General features: G+C 41.5%; 2 protein-coding genes and 2 long non-coding RNA genes across 6 annotated transcripts in view; 2 read left to right on the forward strand and 2 right to left on the reverse strand.

Annotated features, from left to right (window-relative positions):
• The window catches only part of LOC145458365 (solute carrier organic anion transporter family member 4A1-like), a 28,547-nt gene extending 28,047 nt beyond the window's left edge, over nt 1–500 (forward strand). Inside the window, exon 13 of the mRNA XM_080336723.1 lies at nt 246–500. Coding sequence (XP_080192849.1) covers nt 246–389 — 144 coding nt within the window. The 3' untranslated portion in view covers nt 390–500. The remainder of the gene's footprint in view (nt 1–245) is intronic.
• LOC145458364 (exocyst complex component 8-like) lies at nt 490–4,161 on the reverse strand. The gene has a single exon (XM_080336722.1). It carries the CDS (start codon nt 3,790–3,792, stop codon nt 1,717–1,719), a length of 2,076 nt encoding a protein of 691 aa, XP_080192848.1. The 5' UTR covers nt 3,793–4,161; the 3' UTR covers nt 490–1,716.
• Nucleotides 4,162–8,809: 4,648 nt separating this feature from the next.
• LOC145458377 (uncharacterized) lies at nt 8,810–14,099 on the reverse strand. Of its 3 annotated transcripts, none has more exons than XR_013921122.1 (4): nt 12,567–14,099; nt 12,176–12,326; nt 9,893–10,065; nt 8,810–8,992 (listed from the first exon to the last, which is right to left on the reverse strand). It is a non-coding gene; the product is annotated as an uncharacterized LOC145458377 (long non-coding RNA). The 3 variants fall into 3 exon arrangements; XR_013921121.1 differs by having other exon boundaries at nt 9,886–10,065; nt 12,567–14,098; XR_013921120.1 differs by lacking the exon at nt 8,810–8,992 and having other exon boundaries at nt 9,814–10,065; nt 12,567–14,038.
• A 3,291-nt stretch (nt 14,100–17,390) lies between these two features.
• LOC145458379 (uncharacterized) lies at nt 17,391–19,444 on the forward strand. The gene is made up of 2 exons (XR_013921125.1): nt 17,391–19,267; nt 19,319–19,444. It is a non-coding gene; the product is annotated as an uncharacterized LOC145458379 (long non-coding RNA).
• Nucleotides 19,445–19,986: the final 542 nt, after the last annotated feature.

A 19,986-nucleotide genomic window follows, 5' to 3' on the forward strand; every position in this document is an offset into this window, starting at 1 on the left:
TGACCCTCAGGTTTTCAATGCCTCGCCTAATCTACTGTAGAATACTTTCCGTTTCTAATGATACTTCAAGTAGCTTTAGCAAGTCTTAAAAATAGCTATTTCTACTTGTAGTGGGGTAGAGATTTACGGCAGCACAATCCCATCTCGAGCGTTTGATCTTTATATAAGCTCCATATCGGAGTCTGGTCCGCCGACGAGTGACAATTTAATCGCTTTACGCAACTTATTGAGAAGTATTCTTTCAGGCAGTAAGCTTACTATGCATTGCACTGGCCAAATGGGCGTATAAACCTCCTACAACGGACACCACTGCCATGGATACAGACACTACTGCCATGGATACAGACACTACTGCCATGGATACAAATACAGAAAACACTGAACTATAACAAACTACTTCTCCATACCATACACAGGCTGTACTACGTGGACCGCGAACTCAAGTTAACTGTAGAGAATATATTTATGAATTCTTATCAATAAATCGAATGCCACATTTATCTTAACGTATTTCAAGAATTGCATGCACATTTAATGACCAAGCAGTTACATAGGAAGAAACGATTGCACGCAGCGTCAGCATGTCCGTATTTCATCGTAGATCAGGGAGACTACTTTTATACTGTCGATTTTATATTCTTGTACAGTACCAGGCTGCACGTCACATTGCTATCCCTTACAGTGCCCGTATCAAGCCACGCTGACTAATCACTAAAACCGACGCGCTCACTAAGTCTATTGTAGTGGTTCCGAAAGCGGGTCAGGGGGAGGCAAACGCAGTGTTGAAGTAGAATACAAGCAAAGGTTATTGAGTAAGTGTATGCAACCTACATGGTTACTACGTAAAAGTAGAGGGATAACCTTGCTGATGACGTCTTGTTTTTAGGGAGGCGATAGTGATACGTTGAACATGATATGGGGGCGACGAGTCAAAAATGTTTGGGAACCACTGTTGCGAAGACAGAAAGAATTGACCGAAATTCGAAATCTTGGATACACATTTTTACGAATTATGCCAATAGAATTAGTAATTTATCAACAGCGCTCAGAGCAATCTTGCACACAAGGTCGTCATATCAAAATATGAAACTTCCTTATATTATATAGGATTTGTTAAGCACAATATAGGCCTGCATAAGCTAGCAGAGTATCGAGTTGTCACGGCTCCTTAGCAGCAGCGGAGTCGGAAAAAATGACAAACGATGTTGAAACGAAGAAATCTCGGCTGCGAATTCATGTTCCAGTTGCATTGTGTCAGAAACAGGGTGTAATGTTTAAAAATCAAAATCAAGGAGCCGGGACGCGAAAGGACATCCATCTGCCCTTTCGTGAAAATGGGTGATCTCTACGCAGTCTAATCAACGCTCACCATTATATCCTCCATGATTCTTCAATTCAATTAGTGATACTTAAGAGGAATCATATCATCATAAAATGAAGGAAGTTATTACCGATGACCTCAACACGAAGTAGACTGCTATGAATATCAATTCTGCCAGAGTACATAGTAAATCAGGTGCAAGAAACTTAAAAAAAAGCAGTTGATTGGTCCTCCATATAATTATATAGGCCTATACGGTATACATCATTATTCAGCTAATCTTAAATGGAGGAATATAAATCTGTTACCGCGCGCAGTAATATAATTTATAAGAAGCAATCAGTGAGAGGGGTCTGAATAGGATTTTTAGAATGCGACACAAGAGAACACGACGTTCAATCTGAAGTCCTCTTGATAAATTCAATTCTCAGGTCCGCCAGCTGCTTTGGCAGTTGCAGTATGCACCTTTGTATCTTAGTTTCTATCAGCGGCAGTAACGACTCCGCCACGAACATAGCATTGCGTTTGATCAGTTTCGCTTTGTCCGGCCTTTCCTTTTCACTTACCAAACATCCAGCAATAAATTCAGTGTAACATTTGGCGATAGCCTCAATACCATCAAGCATCGGAACTTTCAATTCGGGCAAGTACATTTTGACCACGCTGTCCACGTGGACCACAAGAGCGCGTGTGAAAGACAGAGTTGAATTGGTCAGGTGGCAAAAACACTCGTTGTACGAATATTGGTATATGTTAGCGATGCCGTAACCTTCCATTTCTTCCTGCAGTTTGAGTAACATTTGCGGAGTGCCGCAGTTTGTAGGCCTCCATAATTCTTCGGAACTGCGCAGCTTGACGGCGTCTATCACTTTACACCGATGGTCTTTCATAGAAGTCTCGATATCAGGCAAAAGTAAGGACGACACTGTGTATTCAAAATCCATTCCAGCGATATTAGTAGCTTTGCATTGGGAGAGTATTGTGCTTGTGCAATCCGCGATTTCGGCAATATCCGCTCTCCTTGTGAACACTTGCTGCGCCACCAAGTCCACAAACCCTTTTATCTCCATGTTCGACCAGACCACCAGTTTCGAATAGCAACCGTGGTAATTACTGAACGCGAGCTCAAATTCAACCATCGTATCTTTCAACCCGGTAAAGAACACGTTGCAAAGCTTCGTAATGTATAGTCCGAGATAACCTTCCGCTCGTATTTGACGGAGGGCGTATGAAACTGCATTGGAACGGTTGCTCAAAAATAACTGACACGCTTTAGTACTCTCGCCTAACTTAGTGAGCAAAGCAACTGGGCGTCGGGCTGCAGTTGGACCTCCGCGGTGACTTCTGTCAGGCGCAGTGCCCAACTCTTTAACCAAAACCGCTACAAGTTGAGCTTTTCGTACTTTTAAATCGTTTTCCATGTCTTTGGCAGAGGGGTTTGTGGCAAAATACTCTTCTGCCTTTTTGATCAAATCAACGGCATCTTCAAAGTAGCGCTGAGCAATGTAAACGTCGAGATCTTCCGGCATGTCTGCGAGCCATATTTCGTTCACGGATGTGGCCGCGCTTTCATGCTTAGGACTAGTGGAAAATTCAGTCTCGAACGGATTTAATGCAGACAACGTTGGACTCACTGGACTGAGGGGCACGTCGTTGTCTAAACCGGCTTCCTGGTCTGCCAAGAATTTATTTTTCGTTTCGTCCAGTATTTCTAACCATTGACGCTTTTCTTTGGTGGTCTCGCATTGGAACATCACAGTATCCGACAGCAAGAAGCTCATTACTTTGAAAGATTTTTTCACCGGGCCCAAGTCACGCACGTTTATAACTGCTAGATCTTTCAGATCGAGAATTTGCTGAAATTTATACTTTCCCGGTACAAGCTGACCGCGCCGCATCCCAGCCCATGTGGTTATCATCAAACTGTCGTTGAATAGAAAGAGGTGGACTTTGCGTATTTCTGAGAAATTTTCCAATTCAAGTTCTTTCACGTCATTATCGTACACCAAAAATCTTGACGAGTTTGGTGAATCGGGAAATCCCTCAACGCGGTCGCGTAATGAAGACATCACTCTCTTTCTGTCCTCTCTGCTTGTGGATTCAGACCTTTTACTCCCATTGTCTTCTTTCTTCTCGTCATCCTTGACCGAGTATATATCAGTCATCACCTTCATCAGATTCTTTTGCTCTGTCAGAATGTGTTGGAGCTGGAACATCTCCCCTTCGACGTACGATATCTCTTTTGCTGTGTCGATGAATTGCTGGTAATATTTGTAAACCTGTTTCTTCAGTATTTGAGCGGTGTCTTCGCCGAGCGATTGAACGCGGAGTTTTTCTTCTTCCAAATCCTTATCGCCGTCGGACTGAGTGCTGACACTTTTTACATATTTTTCTGGATCAAAATTCCGATGGCCGATAGTTTTCGCCAGCGCATTGGAAAGTTTGGGCATTTGCTCATAGAATGTTTCCATGACTTATTGAACAGTACAGTGGTAGACTATTAACTGAAGACATGAACGTAACAATACCAAATTATCCACAAGGGTATCGGTATATAGTATGCGTAGGATGAGGTAATCAATCTATCTAATATTCCGAACTTTGAATCCAAAAACCTGCATGCATATGGCTTACAGCAAACCAATGGAATGTGAGGAATGCCTAGACTTGAGGAAAAGTCAAACGATTGAGACTGAAACAATTTCATAATAATCCCGATATTAATTTTTATTTTGCGTGTACAAATTCCTGACTTTGTTTCGAAGTAGTCACAAGCTTCGATAACAGAGAATTTCAATAAATTCGGTATGGACAGAGTTTGAGTTGTACCTCATCTTATGAGACTCTTCAGGAATTTTTTATGAGAGTGTCACAAGACAGGTGAAGAAACGGTTGCCGGAGAACTCGGACCTCGGAGAACCCGGCCTTACAAACTCGACCCTTGGAGAACTCGGACCTCTGTGAACCCGGCCCTCGATGAACTTGGCCCTCGGTGAATTCCGCCCTCGGGAAATTTTGTAATTAAGTGTATTAACAAGTATTAATATGAATTATTAAACTAATAATGTTAATATCAACTGATTTGTCAATCTTGTCAGGAGGTCAGGGCATGCGTAGATCACGCAGTCACGGACACGGAGTGATCAGATCACGTGATCACGATTGCGTGGTCGGCTCAGTGTTGAATTGACTTGGACGTGCGACGTTCGACATACTCGTATCTGTTCATGACATCGCATTGGGTCTTATCGCATTGTACATTGTGTGTGAATTGTTCAGATGAAAAATATATCCCAACGATTGTTATTGCTCACATATCAACCACGCGTGGTCTGCTCGTTATTGCAACTGTAGGTTGAGGTGGGGTGTTAGGGTTGGGTAGGGTAGTTGGGAAAGGAGACATTAGGGTTCGGGGAGTGGGACATTAGGGTTGCCGGAGGTGGGATATTAGGGTTGCCGGAGGTGGGATATTAGGGTTGCCGGGGTGGGATATTAGGGTTGCCGGGAGTGGGATATTCGGGTTGCCGGGGGTGGGATATTAGGGTTGCCGGGGGTGGGATATTAGGGTTGCCGGGGGTGGGATATTAGAGTTGCCGGGGGTGGGATATTAGAGTTGCCGGGAGTGGGATATTAGGGTTGCCGGGGGTGGGATATTAGGGTTGCCGGGGGTGGGATATTAGGGTTGCCGGGGTGGGATATTAGGGTTGCCGGAGGTGGGATATTAGGGTTGCCGGGGTGGGATATTAGGCCACATGCTGCAAAGCTGCGGCATCAAACTCCAAGTGCCGAGTTCCCTGGCAACCAATCATGGTGAACCGGTAGCATGCGTGGTAGATTCTTCGATATCAGGCTCTCGCACTGGGAGATCTACCACGGCACGTGATTGTTCCCTACCTGAGAATCATATCACATTTAATGCATTTTTAATTCAAAATTTTTCGAGGGCCGCATTCACCGAGGTCCAGAGTAGTCGAAAAACACCATGAATACTACAACAAGTAGACCCCGCGTGCTTGATATACAAAATTTCGAGTTCGTCGAGGGCCGGGTTCTCCGAGGTCCGGGTTCTCCGAGGGCCGAGTTTGTAGGGCTGGGTTCTTCAAGGTCTGGGTTCTCTGGTAATCGAGGTGGGATATTAGGGTTGGGGGATGGGGATATTAGGGTTGGTGGAGGTGGGATATTAGGGTTGCCGGAGGTGGGATATTAGGGTTGCCGGAGGTGGGATACTAGGGTTGCCTGTGAATACAAAATTCCCCGAGGGCGGAATTCACCGAGGGCCGAGTTCACCGAGGTCTGAGTTCTGCGAGGGCCGAGTTTGTAAGGCCGGGTTCTCCGAGGTCCGAGTTCTCTAGTAATCGAAGAAACATTTTCAAAACATTGCGATACTACTGATCATCTTAGGTGGTCATGACACATCATCTATATCGCTGGTACTGTTAAAATTTTGGTATTGAAACGTGTGGCAACTTCACTTTGAATCCGGGTATAGAATCAGCCTGATTGAGTTAGGTATATTTACACATGACATGAGCAAGCGACAACGTAACAGATGAGTTTTCAGTTTGACAGAACAAAACAAGCGAGCTCATCTTATCGTCATTGCATTACTGCACATAGCAGATGCTAGTAGTAGTGCCGTCGAAGATTCAGAGCACAAGCTTGAAGCATATTTCGATGGCGATTCCAGACGCATATCATAACACGTCAAAAGTTATACTTTTGGTTTGGGTGACAATAACAGCTCTATATCAGAATGGATAATTCACGATTTTCCGCACTCTTCGTGTGTAGATGTCAACCTGAGCTTCTATATACCGTCGCATGGAGCGATATTTACTAGACACTGTGCTATAATACAACAATACAAAATTTGCCATCTCCGACCACTTCTCCATACTTCGCTCATCAGCTGACTGATGGATTCGGGATCTCGGGCGCATCCATTGATCTGTGACCTATATGGCTCAAACCCAAATCATGATAATCAATATAGAAACCGTCAAATTATATTTTCATATGATCCATACACGTACCATGTACGATGCGATATGATAGAATGCGATGTAATGAACAGTTAAGAGGATGCCGAACGACCAGTTGCAGTCTTTTAAACGGGCATCTTCCTCGGCCTGTTGCCCGATCTTACAGCTCTCTCGATGTTTCTCTCTATGCCGCGGATCTTTCTTGCTCTTTCCATTCCTTGCGGTCCTTAGAGCGGGTCTTTTTTCCGGCTTTCTGTCGCTGTATGAGCGGCGACGCGGGGGAAGAGGAGCCCAGATGAAATCTCCAGCGCGAAATCGAACCCTGGCCGCCCAGCGCCTCCTCTGACAGCTCAGTCGCTAGTGTAACAGTAAGGCTGTGTTACCGAACTCAATGGCACCATGTAACAGTAAGGCTGTGTCGTGCTGGAGCAGTAAGTAGCTGAACGACTTGGTTGTAGCTGGCTGTCTTAGGCGTTGGCGACTTCTTAACCCACAGTTTCACTAGGTACGGATGTATTGCAGTAGAGAGACGTGCGTCAGGTAGCGTAGTAAAATGAGTCTCATGATATTCGAAAGAGATCGGGTGTTTATACCCGAGCGATACGAAAAAGGGTAGACTTGCGCAATGCGCGGCAAGATAGCGAAGTAAATAATATTGCGTACTAAGCAAAAGGATTATAACTAGGGCATACGAGACAAGAGGTTACGAGCCAGGATATAGTGCAATCGTATGCGGGTCACATGGTAATCCTAGTATTACGAGCAAAGTATGTAGTTCCCTCGTAACAGATACCTGGAGTTATCTAGGTTACGTTAAGGACCAGCGGTCTGCTACACTAGTGATCGCACTTCCGTAAAATCATAGTGTCCTATATGGTGTCGACACAGGCAAATCTCATGCCTCAGAGAAATTGTATCACGTCACAATTTCCATTTGGCTACAGGCAATTTGACGGTCATTTTGACCGGCTTGCCGAGCATTAAATTTGGTAAAACGGGTATCAATCGAAAGTTGACTCTGCACTGATTACGAAAATATAAATTTTATTCCGCTCGTGGCCCTGGATGGAACTCCCACAATCAGCCTCGAATTTTTCATTGTTATGGAGATTGGCATTGGGATGCAACAATGCTTAACAATGCTGTCTGGCTCTTTTTCTCTTGAGCTACTCTCTCGTTTCGCCAGACAGCATTGTTGCGTCCCAATGCCAATCTCCATAACAATGGCAACAGCGTTCCGTCGCGGGAGGATCAGCTGAGTTGTGTGGACAAATTGGGCACATTTCATTGACGTGCAATGTGGACCAGACACTGCCAAGACCGAGACACTTGAAAAATGGCTAGTGCTTCCCACAAGGTCAAGCTTCAGGAGGACATAGCTAATACCGTGCCTCGTTTAGCCCAAGTCGCTGAAAAAGCGTTGTCAGCTATCGTGCGCAGCTCATATAGTTCACAATTCAATTCAATCAATCAGTTTAATAATATTTTCATCATTTCAAAACATCACAAGACTGCGATTCAATGGAAAGAGAGGGAGGTTTCGAAACAACTTGGAGCCTTCAGATCAGACACCCACCTTAGCCTAGGCCCTAGGCGAAGTAAAGAAGAGGCATGCACACAGAATGAAAAGTAATGTAGAGAATATAAGACACAATAAGCGACAAAATGAGGTGGCATGTGGCGGAGGCCGAGGTCGATGTTAGGTTGTATGGTCCTGGCTAGTATTCAAAATAAAATTTATGATTTTGGCATTTCTTTCTTATTCCTTTTATTTTGGTAACTAATGCCCGTCATCCATGCTAGAGAACACAGCTTTGTACTGACGTAAAGTTTTAAAAGCGTGTCTGCTAAACTGTGGGGCCTATATTTTGTCTCGATAGTGCATTCTTGCAGCCCGCCGCCTTCACGAAATTTAAAAAGTGGCCTATAGTGACCCGTTTTCAGTTGCCGACCCCTAGTTCTGACCCCAAATTCAAGTGTTCCATCCCGTATATATATCCTTGATCCGAATATACAAAATTATATTCCTGATTTTAATATGCATAAAAGACGCGAGCCAAAGTAGACGAAAAAACTTCTCGTACAGTGACGTAACCAGAAAACTGTTTGGGGGCACAATGGAACTACAAAGTGTTTATTTCAAAGCAAGGTCGTGCCATCACTCTGACAGGTCTCCAAAAGGACTGTCTTGGGCCGCCATAGGGTGATTACCCAGTAAACACAGTACAGACCAAAGATGTAGAAAAGCCGAGCCGATATAGTAGATATTAGATCTCGGCAGGTCGTAGAAAGGGGGATTTTGTGTCGACTCAATTCAACGTCTTTTCCATGTCCTTCAATAATGTAAATATTACGCAGATGCTACAGCCTTTAAACATGGTGAGTAGAATGTAGATCCTACATTAGAAGAAGATCCTGATATAAAAACCTGTTTTCTACCACTGGGCATAACCTGATCACGGCTGCGTACACACACACACACACCACATTATCTACTACATATTAATCACATTTGCGGTAATTTAATTCAAAACGAATTGGCAAGTAAATAATGCCGGTGTAAAAAATGAAACAAACGAAATTACTTGTAGGGCCAAGTAGCAATGAATGAAACTATGAGAACAGTCAGTAATCAGAAGGTTTCATCGTCTGATGATGATAATCCCTCTGGCGTTTTCTTTTCAACACCCTGTAGAAATAAAATGAAAATGACGATTATTAGCCAAGACATTCGTACTGCGAAAATGGCAGAGGTAGCGAGTAACGAATGACTCCTACATTTTTTTCACCCATACTTACTAAAATGGATTTGATTCTGGACTATTTCCACTCAAGTTTTCAAGTTTTTATTATTATATTTTTTATTATTATATGACTAGAGAACTGACTTCAATCGCCACTTCTACTTGATTATCAACATCAACGATGACTACTTCAGCAATCTTTGAAAACAGCCACTAACACAAAAAGAATTCTTGACTAAAATTTCTTCACATTCTGTCAAAAATGATCAATTCAACAATCCAAATGAGTCAGTTATTTGGCAGCTAGTTGGAGAGATATATACTCAAGTCTAGAAAGTGGAATGATACTCTGCCCGGAAAGCTGAAGACCTAACAATATTGTGTACAGAGAACAAAACATTTGAGTGGCGGCACTGGTATAGACATTAACAAATTATTAGAATTGACAGCAAGATAACCAGCAAGACATTAAAATGAGAATTAGTGCAGTTTCTTAGGCTGTAGTGATACTCAGCCAGTAATTGACCTAGCAGAGAGCAAAACGTTGTAAAAAAGGCGAGCGAAACCTCCGACAAATGATACGATAAAACATTAGAATCGACAGTCTTACTAGAAGCAGAATAACAATCATGAGGGGTTAGAGAACAGAAGCCCGGGAAGTGACCATCAGAAATTACTGCATACTGGCCGAACAAATCCATGACCACTAACAAATGGTCTTTTAATAGTCAATATTGATACCAAATGACACCACCCCTATTTCACCGCAACATTTAGCAAATACAGCGCTGGAGTCAACCTTATAAAGCGCTAACCAAACGCCCATTAGTTTTCCCACCTACTACTTCGCGCTTCGCGGATGGAAATACGCATTAAAGCGAATGGACGCGACTTGTCACACTCATGCTATTTCTGCTCCCTTTTTCTCTTCCTTCCTCTTGAGGAGAGAAACAGTCGGCCGCGTTTCCGGATCGTGAATTCCCGGCTTAAGGGTGATTCTTCCTCCAATGGTCAGCACCTTGAAAATTGAGAACAATGTTGTTGCAAAATGCATGACAATTTGAAAGTTACATCATTCTAATTATTCCAGTTATGGCCGTGAATCGTTACAAGTGCGGTAACCATAAGAATTATTACTATACTTCAACTACAAATACAATATATTGTATAAAATAATTACTAATTCTTTTACGTTGATCGAGTCCCAAATGGATGAAATATGTCAAAGAATTTGCTAAATTTTTTTGTATAATTTGACAGATTCCGAAATCTTCTCAAAGTGCACCTTTCAAAAATTTGATATCAAGACTCCCAACATTTTACAATTCGAAGTTGGATGGCTTAACCAATACAAGCGAACAGTTTATATCGCAATTGACAATTACGTAGAGAATGCTGCGAGACATGTGAGTAGGCCTACCCTAAAACGTTTCTCTGACATGGACATTAGGGCTCTTAAAAAATGACTTTTTTCTCAAATCGTTCTGGCTACTTGATAAAATTGTTAGGTTACCTAATTCAAGCCTACACACCAAATTTGGTTCAATTCCAACCAGTAGCCGCATTGCTACAGGAAAAGAAAGTTTCTATTTATTATGTAAAAATAAATGAAAAAAAATTTGAAAATTTTCTGTTCACCCCATGAAAGTGTTAGGTTATGTATAGAAACGATGTTCATCAAATTTGGTTCGATTCAAACAAGTGGAAGCGGAGTTATTGCCATCGAAAAATTCGGATTTTAATAAAATAGTATTTACGGTGGGCACCACTATAATAAATAAATAAAGAATTGTGTCACGCTGTCATACTGTTTTACGCAACCGTTGTTATGCACTGCATTGTTGCTGTGTTCTGGCTCCATTGATGTTATTTCTAAATTCGACATTAATGCGTCATAATTCTCCATCTGGTTTTGAATTCAACTCTGTTTTGCTTCCTTTATCGTGCCGGTAGCTCTTTAATAGGCACGCGAAAAGTTCTTTAGGTTTCAATAACGTTTATCATGAAGGTACTTTTGAAAGCAGTATTAAAATTTTGTACCACCAACCAGTTATTTAATTACTATTTATCTTCAAAGTAAATGCTCATTGCATGAAGCAGGGTTGTAAGACTCGAGTCAGGATTTTCTGTTGACTCGACTTGACTCAGGTCATCTTCTCAAAGTACTGATATGACTCGACTCATTGCGCATGACTTGAGACTCAGACGGCCAAGACCGACATCTCATGATTATTTCAAAGAATAGTACAGCAAATCGCTATTGGGATTTCGTCTATTGATACTGGTATTTGAAAATGCGGCCAGAAACTGCTAAAAGTAAGGAAAATGCGTATATTATAAATGCGACCCACTCGATATCACAAAAAATATATAAAAAGTTGGTTTAACAAGACTTAAATTGGAAACTGAGCAGCTAACACAATGACTCTGGCTCGAGTCATAATACCATAACTCGGACTCGGCCCTCTGCTCGCTGACTTGGACTCGGACTTGACTCGGTGGTGAATTGAAAATGACTCGAGTCAAAACTATAAAAGTGAGATTGACTTGCGACTCGGAGCCTTGTGACTTGGTTACAACCCTGGCATGAAGCCTCAATAGTTACATGAGTGGGGTGACTAGACAAAGAACACAGTGACATTTAAATAGTATATTCATATTGAAATGAACCCGAATATTTTCGGCTGACACTCGTCAGGGGTAATCGTCAGCAACTAGTAGAGAATTGGAAAGAACATTGTATATCAACAATCGTATCACAAAATGTGACGTCACCAGCAAGAAATTTCGAATGAGAGAGCGTTCAATGTACTATTTTTAGGTGATACACGAACTCCTTTTGTTGACAGAGTTTAGACAGAGTTCGTGTATCACCTAAAAATAGTACATTGAACGCTCTCTCATTCGAAATTTCTTGCTGGTGACGTCACATTTTGTGATACGATTGTTGATATACAATGTTCTTTCCAATTCTCTACTAGTTGCTGACGATTACCCCTGACGAGTGTCAGCCGAAAATATTCGGGTTCATTTCAATATGAATATACTATTTAATTGTATATTGAAGTTCTGTACCTCCACGAAGCTCTTCACAGTGACATTTGCAGCATATCATGAATGTCTCTTACTATATGTGATCTTGTTCAAATGGAGGTTGATGAAAGCGTATTTCCCATTCTTTCCGACTCTGCTATAATTTCACCAGACTGGCAACCTTCTTCATGATGCTTTTTGCTGACTGACCAATATTGTCGCCGCCAACGGTACGAGTGCAAATGTCTGATATGTCAATATAGGAACAGAATTAGTTGACTGTTCATGGCCGTCCACGTTCAGAGTTGCATCACAAAGATGCCAAAATAAGCCTAAATATAATCCAAGCAATACGATCGTCCACTTTGACTGACTGAATTTCTAAAAATAATAAACATAACACCTTGATAGCTTCCACATCTTACGTTCGTATATACCGTCTGCTATCGGCAAGCATTTGAAAATAAAAAAACAGATTCAACATACCACATCTCTTGCAAAGGCTTTTGCTTTCATTCAATATGTCATCAAACTTCTTTAAATCCTCCTTTGTGGTGAGTGGCTTCGTTTTATCATATCCAATCTATGGCGGAATAAAAGTTTCGGATAATTTCTAAAACGAACACAATTTTCCACACAAAAGTCAATCGCCACACGAAATGCCAAATGCTACGGTCCCATTTTACAAGGTATGGCGAGGTAACGTAGGGGTACCCTCCATTATAGCTAAACACCAATGAATTGCGGGTTCGAGCCTGACACGTCGACTCCATAATTCCTACCGAAGTGTTGGCCGTTTATCTAGGCTCCTCCTCGCCATCTGATCCGCATAGCCATGTCTTAAAAAGCCTAGGAGTGGGCCGTGCTATAAGTGGGCAGATGGTTGCCGATGAACTCGGCACTTGGTGAATTCGGCCCTCGGGAAATTGTGTAATGAAGTGTATTAACAGCTATTAATATGAATTATTAAACTAATAATAGTATTATCAAGTGATTCGTCAATCTTGTAAGGAGGTCAGGGCATCCGTAGATCACGCAGTCACGGCGTGATTAGATCACGGATTGCGTAGCCGCGGGAAATAACGCAGCGCTCATATTCCGACCACGCGCGGTCTGCTTGGAATCGATGGCGTGAGTGACGGGCCTGTGTCGTGTAAGTTTTGAGAAGATGGATCTTGGCGTTGTATGTGAGATCGAAACTGTGGAAGATCAAGCGGCGCTTCTTCGTTTATCGATCACGACAAGCCAGTGTTCCTCATCAACAAATGTTTCGCATGATCAAGTCAAAATAAATTATTTTTTGCCTTTAGAGAGACGATTCCACTCTGGGGTTAGGGTGTCTCGATAACAGGGTTGAAGGATCCTAAGATTACGAGATCAACCGCGAGCCACGACACGTTTAAATTTCCTTTTTGATACTGTTCATTCATATTAAATGCATTTCTAATGCGAAGGTGTTCTAGTGCCAATTCCTCCAAGGGCCGAGTTCACCAAGTGAAGAGAGTCGCGTTATTTCCCGCGATTACGCAATCTGTGATCTAATCACGCCGTGACTGTGTGATCTACGCATGCCCTAACCCCCGTACAACATTGACAACCACTCAAAGTGCCAAGTTCACCGGCAAACATTCCAGTAACCAATCATGGTGACCGGTACCGCTACGAGATCTACCACGGCCGAATTAACCAAGTGCCGAGTTTGTGCGGCCGAATTCACTAAGTGCCGAGTTCACTGGTAATCGGGCAGATACGGAATGATAATAATAAGAACCGGCCTGGTGTAAAATGACCAGTGTAGTCGAACCACCACCATGAACACCACAAACAAACAAACAAACATCTAACATGGAAAAGAAATTACCTTTACAGCCTTTGACAAACACAGTTACCATTGAAATCAGCAATTTAGGTCTTATTCGAAAGCAGAATAACAACTGTTTTAGCGGACATATGAAATCAAATGTTGGAAAGTTCATGTAAATTAGCCCAAAATATTATCTTACTGTGACCATATTCTATTACTATGGTCTGGCTAGCCAAATTCTCTGGGCCAACATAAACCAGCTGCGTTTGGTTTCAACGATTAATAATTTTGTCACTGGATTCGAGGTATAATTGCACTCAAATAGCAAATTTTGCTCCATTAATCAACATCAAGTTGAAAATGTCCATTCTTGCACCAACTTTTATAAAATCACGAATCAGTGTTCTACAGGTATGTATATCTATATGACTTATATACCTAGAAAATTCAAGCATAAATATTATGATATACCGTAGGTATAGGTACCGGTAATTCAGATGTTTGAAGCGACTTGGACAACTAGATAATTATAGTGGTCTAATTTCACTAAATTAGAGCGAAATGCCAGCAATATAATTGTAATCTAATTCGGAAAAAACGGTTTAGCTAATTCTAGCCTGGAAAATCTGAAACTTTTCTATAGTTGCCTACACCTGTTTTGCAGAAAGTCAAACAGCTCTAGGCGTCATATACTACAGGCAATTCGAAATACCCCATAAGCTATATGCTACTGCGTATATACCTTTAACCCGCTACCTCAGTCAGTCACAATTCCTATATATTTACGGCATTTACCATACAGAAAGAGCGAACTATGCCTGGCTGCGACCTGTTGCGCGTCAAATCTTTGTCCGGCGCGATGACGTAAAATTTGAATCGCCGAAATATTCTAGAAGTCACGCATCGATAATCATATTCCTAAACGTACAACATCTCACTTATTTAGTTATTCTCTGAATAAAACTATTAGCCATACTCGTTAAACATGCGAGATTACCGAAAGAGCGAATATATATATAATGAAGATCATATATATAAGAAGAAAACAAAACTGTTCGACCTTAGAGCAACAACACGAATATACAACACCGGTGACATCCTCACGCAATACAACGAAGGGAGAACATTGTTTTCTAATGGATAGAACGAAGGTACCGCATGAAATCGAACAAAACCGGATAGGAATTCATCGTGATTGAATGTACCGTCAAAGTCATCCTTTCTACGTATTTTAGTCATACCAGCGAGAGATAGAAAATTTGCATTATTAGGTTAACTACCGGATATAACGAAGCCTAATGCATGAGATGGAACAACACCGAGTATGAATTTATTCTGATTGAATATAACCACAAGACCATCCTACTACGTATTTTAGACATTCCCTCGACACTTGGAAAATCAGAACCTAATCGAGATGATCCCGGATGATCCTTTTACGGTTTTGTGTTTGCTGGGTAGTGTTGGGATGACTCGAGTCACCTTTTTCGTGTGACTTGACTTGACTCGAGTCACTTTGCTAAAATGACTCGACTTGACTTGACTCGGCGTATCAGAAATGTGGATTAACTCGTGACTCGAAGCAAAATTCTCGATTCAATTTGAAGTCATCAAGCAAGCGATGTCGATAAAAATCATTGTATCTTGCATATGGTCGGATTGTTCGCGAAACGCTGGTGTAACCCGTGAGAGCGACCAATTATTCATTGATCGCGTGTTTTACTGATCCTCCATTGTGCTGTCACAATTAAATTGACCGCCCTAACGAAGTAATCAAAGCTTACAGCTTACGCTGTCGTAAACTAGTATAGTAAAGTAATTTAATGGCCAAATTTCTATTTCTGGTCTTTGTTATTACCTTAAACCAAACTTCTTGTTTTATTGAAATTGAATTCGAAGATAGTTTATATAGTAGGCTACTCAACCATTGGTGCAGGCTCGATTTATATCATGTCAATTTCTAAATGGGTAATGTATTGCATCTTATCAATTCGTTTCTCTATTCTCTATTTTGGCTGGTAACTATAAACTGAGGCTATGCAATTACTTACGTAGTTTATCATTTATACGTATATGTGAGCGATAAGCGCCTTCTTGCGTGTATATTTAACTCTATATTCGTTCATCGGTTCAGAATCAATGACACCACTCAATCTGTATTTGAGACAGCTAGCAAAATGCAATGACGTAAGCAATAAGCATGCCTCATACTTCGAAAAGGCAACTTGACTTGAAATGTGACTTAACTCGTGACTTGACTTGACTCGAGTCACCTCGAGCCGACAAGATAGCGTAATGGTTAAGCGTCCGGCTTCTTGATCGGTAGGTCGAGGGTTCGACTCCCGGCCGGGTCAGACCAAAGACCTGATTAGTAACACTGGCATCCATGGCTTCCCTGCCTGGCGCTCATGCATTACTGGGATAGCATTGGAGGGGTGGTGCATGACTTAGAAAGCCGTAAAGGCTATATCTGCACTTCCTTGTCAATCGGCATATGCACATCATGCACTCATGGTATGCATATGCGCAGATCGTGTGTATGTGTATCATGAGTCGGTGTATATTAGGCTTACCATATTTTGGAAATCTAAAAAGTGGACACTTTTTCAGAAATTTCAGACATGCAAAACCGGAGAAGAATTCTCAAAAACCGGTGAATTTTTCCCACTTTGTGATCGGTTTACCAAAAAAAAGGTCATCTTTTCCGCTCAGAGCTCAAAATACCGTTTTTCTCTCCACGTTGCTGGGTGGATGACTAGAAAAAAAAAGAGGTCATCTTTTCGCTCAGAGCTAAATTCACCGTTTTTCACTCCGAAATACCCACTGGTGCTTCACTTCTATGCTAATTTGCGGCATATCACTCGCAATTTGCTCTGAATCTGACCTAAATTTTCAAAAAAGAGGACAAAATCTCAAAAAAGAGGACAAAAGGGCGTCCTCCGAGGACACTTTCAAAAAAGTCAAAAAAGCGGACAAATCCTCTTGAAAGAGGACGTATGGTAAGCCTAGTGTATATGCCGTAAAAACATCAAGGGCAAAAATAAACTACGTTCTTTTCCTTTCCAAAACTCGAGGGACTTGACTTAACTCGAGTCACCTTCGAAAACTTGACTTGACTCGAGTCAAAATGGGCAATGACTCGAAATGACTCGTGACTGGAAGGTAGTGACTTGATCCCAACACTGGGTGATTTACGAACCAGTGCGACAGTGTAGCTTAATTTCGTTCAATACCAATGTCGATTATGATACATTTTGCGCACGGGTATCTGTTTACGAAGCGACTAGATGTTGGTAGCCGTATCCGATTGCCCAAGCGTACAGCAACGTGTTTCGCACCTATCCGTAGGTTAGTTATCTGTAATGATCTGACATCAACTTCGCCTACGAACTTCGCCCATGAGGCTATGAATAAAGCTTGATGATTGATTCCTGAAATCAGCACGCCACCAAGCGTTCCCTTATTTTGTACGGGCCGTGCTCGTCGCACTTTTCAGCACTAGGTGAGATCGTAAGCCGAGCTATAGCGGGGATCGTCGTCGGGATTAACTGAGCCTCCTTCCGTTCGACCAAGGTCGCTCGCTTGCGGAAGATTTACGTCGCAATGTAGCTAATGGTGTAAATACGGGCTCATGGTGGGCTAATTCAAAATGCTGTTGAGTATAAATTCACTAGCGGGCTATCAACGGTGTGATTAACACGTCCGGCTTTTCCCGGAAGTACGGTACATTTATGGGTGCCGATAAATGGTGCTTATCTTTCTGATGTTACGCGGGCCGGCGGACTGCGTAATTTCTGAAAAAGCATAATGATAGATCTGCACGGGTTCAGGCATTGTCGATAGATTATCGCTTTTGTCATAGCATTCCTCTCAATCTGCAGCGAGATACCGAGGAGAATTATATATAGGCTTAGATTTGACTGATTTTATAGTGAGTGGCACGGGTACATCCACCTTAACCTTATGCGTAGGTGCGATCCTGACTTGATGGAATTCTGTAGCTCTGGACTATGCCAACTGGTCAACTCCACCCCATATCATGGTGTGAACGTGATCTGTGAAGCTGGTCATCATTGAAGATGTTATAGAAAACGAAGGGTCAAGTCAGCTATACAGAAATATAATCATATCATGCACTATGAATCACCATTGAATGTAAAATGAGTGACCCACTGTGTATTGCTCAATTAATGGAATGTTCCATCTATCATGATATGTCAATTTTTCAACAACTCACCCTGGGCCAGGGGTAATTATGTACCTTTATTATTATGTATTAGACTGCTCTAGTAAATTTTGTTTACGCGCCCATATTCTCAGATGGTTGTTTTCAGACTGCTGTCAATTTTAATTAGGCTACTATGTAGGCTCACCATCACCATAGTCCATAGTATAGTATAACCTATGTTGATAACTTACTTTCTGAGATTATTAGTGTGGTCAAGTATAGATGGTAGTAGACTATATTTGGATGGATTGGATATATTGACATCGGAGATAAGTTTCATAGCAATATAGTTATTGTATTATTGTAACAGTGTGTATTAGCAACAATAATATGTCAAGTGCGACACTCGACTTGAATTTCACATCGTCTCTACGATATCATTTCGCATAATCTTATGTCAAAGAAGGATGCAGCGTGATGATAGAACTATAGCACCTTATGTTCTTGTAGCTATATAATAAGCTTAATATCCATATTAATATTACTTTTTTATCAAGATACTTGAATGTTCTGCATCTCTCGTACTACATCCAATCAAATAATTTTGTGCCATGCTAAATTTATATTTCAACATTGAATTATTTGTGATTATAAATAAATTCTGTCTCTAACTCTGATTGAAATAAATTGGAATCGACCTATCAATTTCCTGTTTGAATTAAATGAGATGGTGAACAATATCGGAAATATTTTTATAAGTACCTCTGACCATGCTCGACAGTCTGGTTTTGAATCATATGCATTCGATTCCATTTTGTGTTATTTTACTCGCTGAATTTTTTTGTCATTCTAGACCAGTGGTCGGGAACCTATGGCTCGCGAGCCCATATATGGCTCTTTTGGACCTAAGATATGGCTCTTTGCGAAATTTTCATTTTTGTGCTTAATTTTTCAATATTGCAGCAACATGTTATTAAATCTTCAGTACGAGAAGTAAAATTATTCTTGTGGAGTATAAACATGTTTTTGATAGGTTAATACAGTGACGTATTGAGGGTTAGGGGCTCGGACCCTTTTTCAAAAATCCGCAAATTTAAGTGGTTGTCTCGCGCCGGCGACTAATATCACTCGCAAATTCGATGTAGCCGATACGAAATCTTGAATTGCATGATGCATACGTTGATCAAAGAGACTATAGAAGACATGGCAGCGCCTGTATCACAATGCGGTTTTCAAATATATGTTGTCTGTCTGATCTCCGGCGAGAAATAAACTGCTATTACATACTCATAGCCCCCCCCTCCGGAATTCTCGCCCTCCCCCCAATCGCAGCCCGACCACTGCTCTCAGTGCAAAACAATTGAAATATATATTACTTGCAAAAAATCTATGTAGCTCAAGTTTTGCATACTCGTAATTCAAATAAGGCAATTAGGCAACCGGCATGATTAGTACGAGTTTTTACCGAGTAAATACGGTGGAAATGACGAATCCCATGTAGTGATGTCGAATTTACGCTACTATGACGACATAATTTGTCAATTGTGATGTAGTAGTTGATTGACATGTATGGCTCTTCGGGAGGTAAAATGGAAAATATAGGGTCAATATGGCTCTTTGGACGAAAAAGGTTTCCGACCACTGTTCTAGACCAGTGGTTCCCAACCATTTTCGACCCATCGCCCCCTTTTCAAGGTCAACACCGATCATCGCCCCCCAAATTTTGTGTACCGAAAATTGGGCATACAAACTGTATGCCCAACGGGTTGACTAAAAAAAAAAAATTAAATAGTATATTCATATTGAAATGAACCCGAATATTTTCGGCTGACGCTCGTCAGGGGTAATCGTCAGCAACTAGTAGAGAATTGGAAAGAACATTGTATATCAACAATCGTGTGATACGTGTGATACGATTGTTGATATACAATGTT

This window comes from Botryllus schlosseri, chromosome 16 (genome assembly GCF_051294905.1).
Source record: "Botryllus schlosseri isolate E-star chromosome 16, Bs_hap1, whole genome shotgun sequence".
In the NCBI taxonomy this organism is placed as follows: domain Eukaryota; kingdom Metazoa; phylum Chordata; class Ascidiacea; order Stolidobranchia; family Styelidae; genus Botryllus; species Botryllus schlosseri.

Excerpts from the sequence above, each read along its gene's own strand:
- LOC145458364 (XM_080336722.1), bottom strand. The coding sequence starts at position 3,792 with ATGGAAACATTCTATGAGCAAATGCCCAAACTTTCCAATGCGCTGGCG.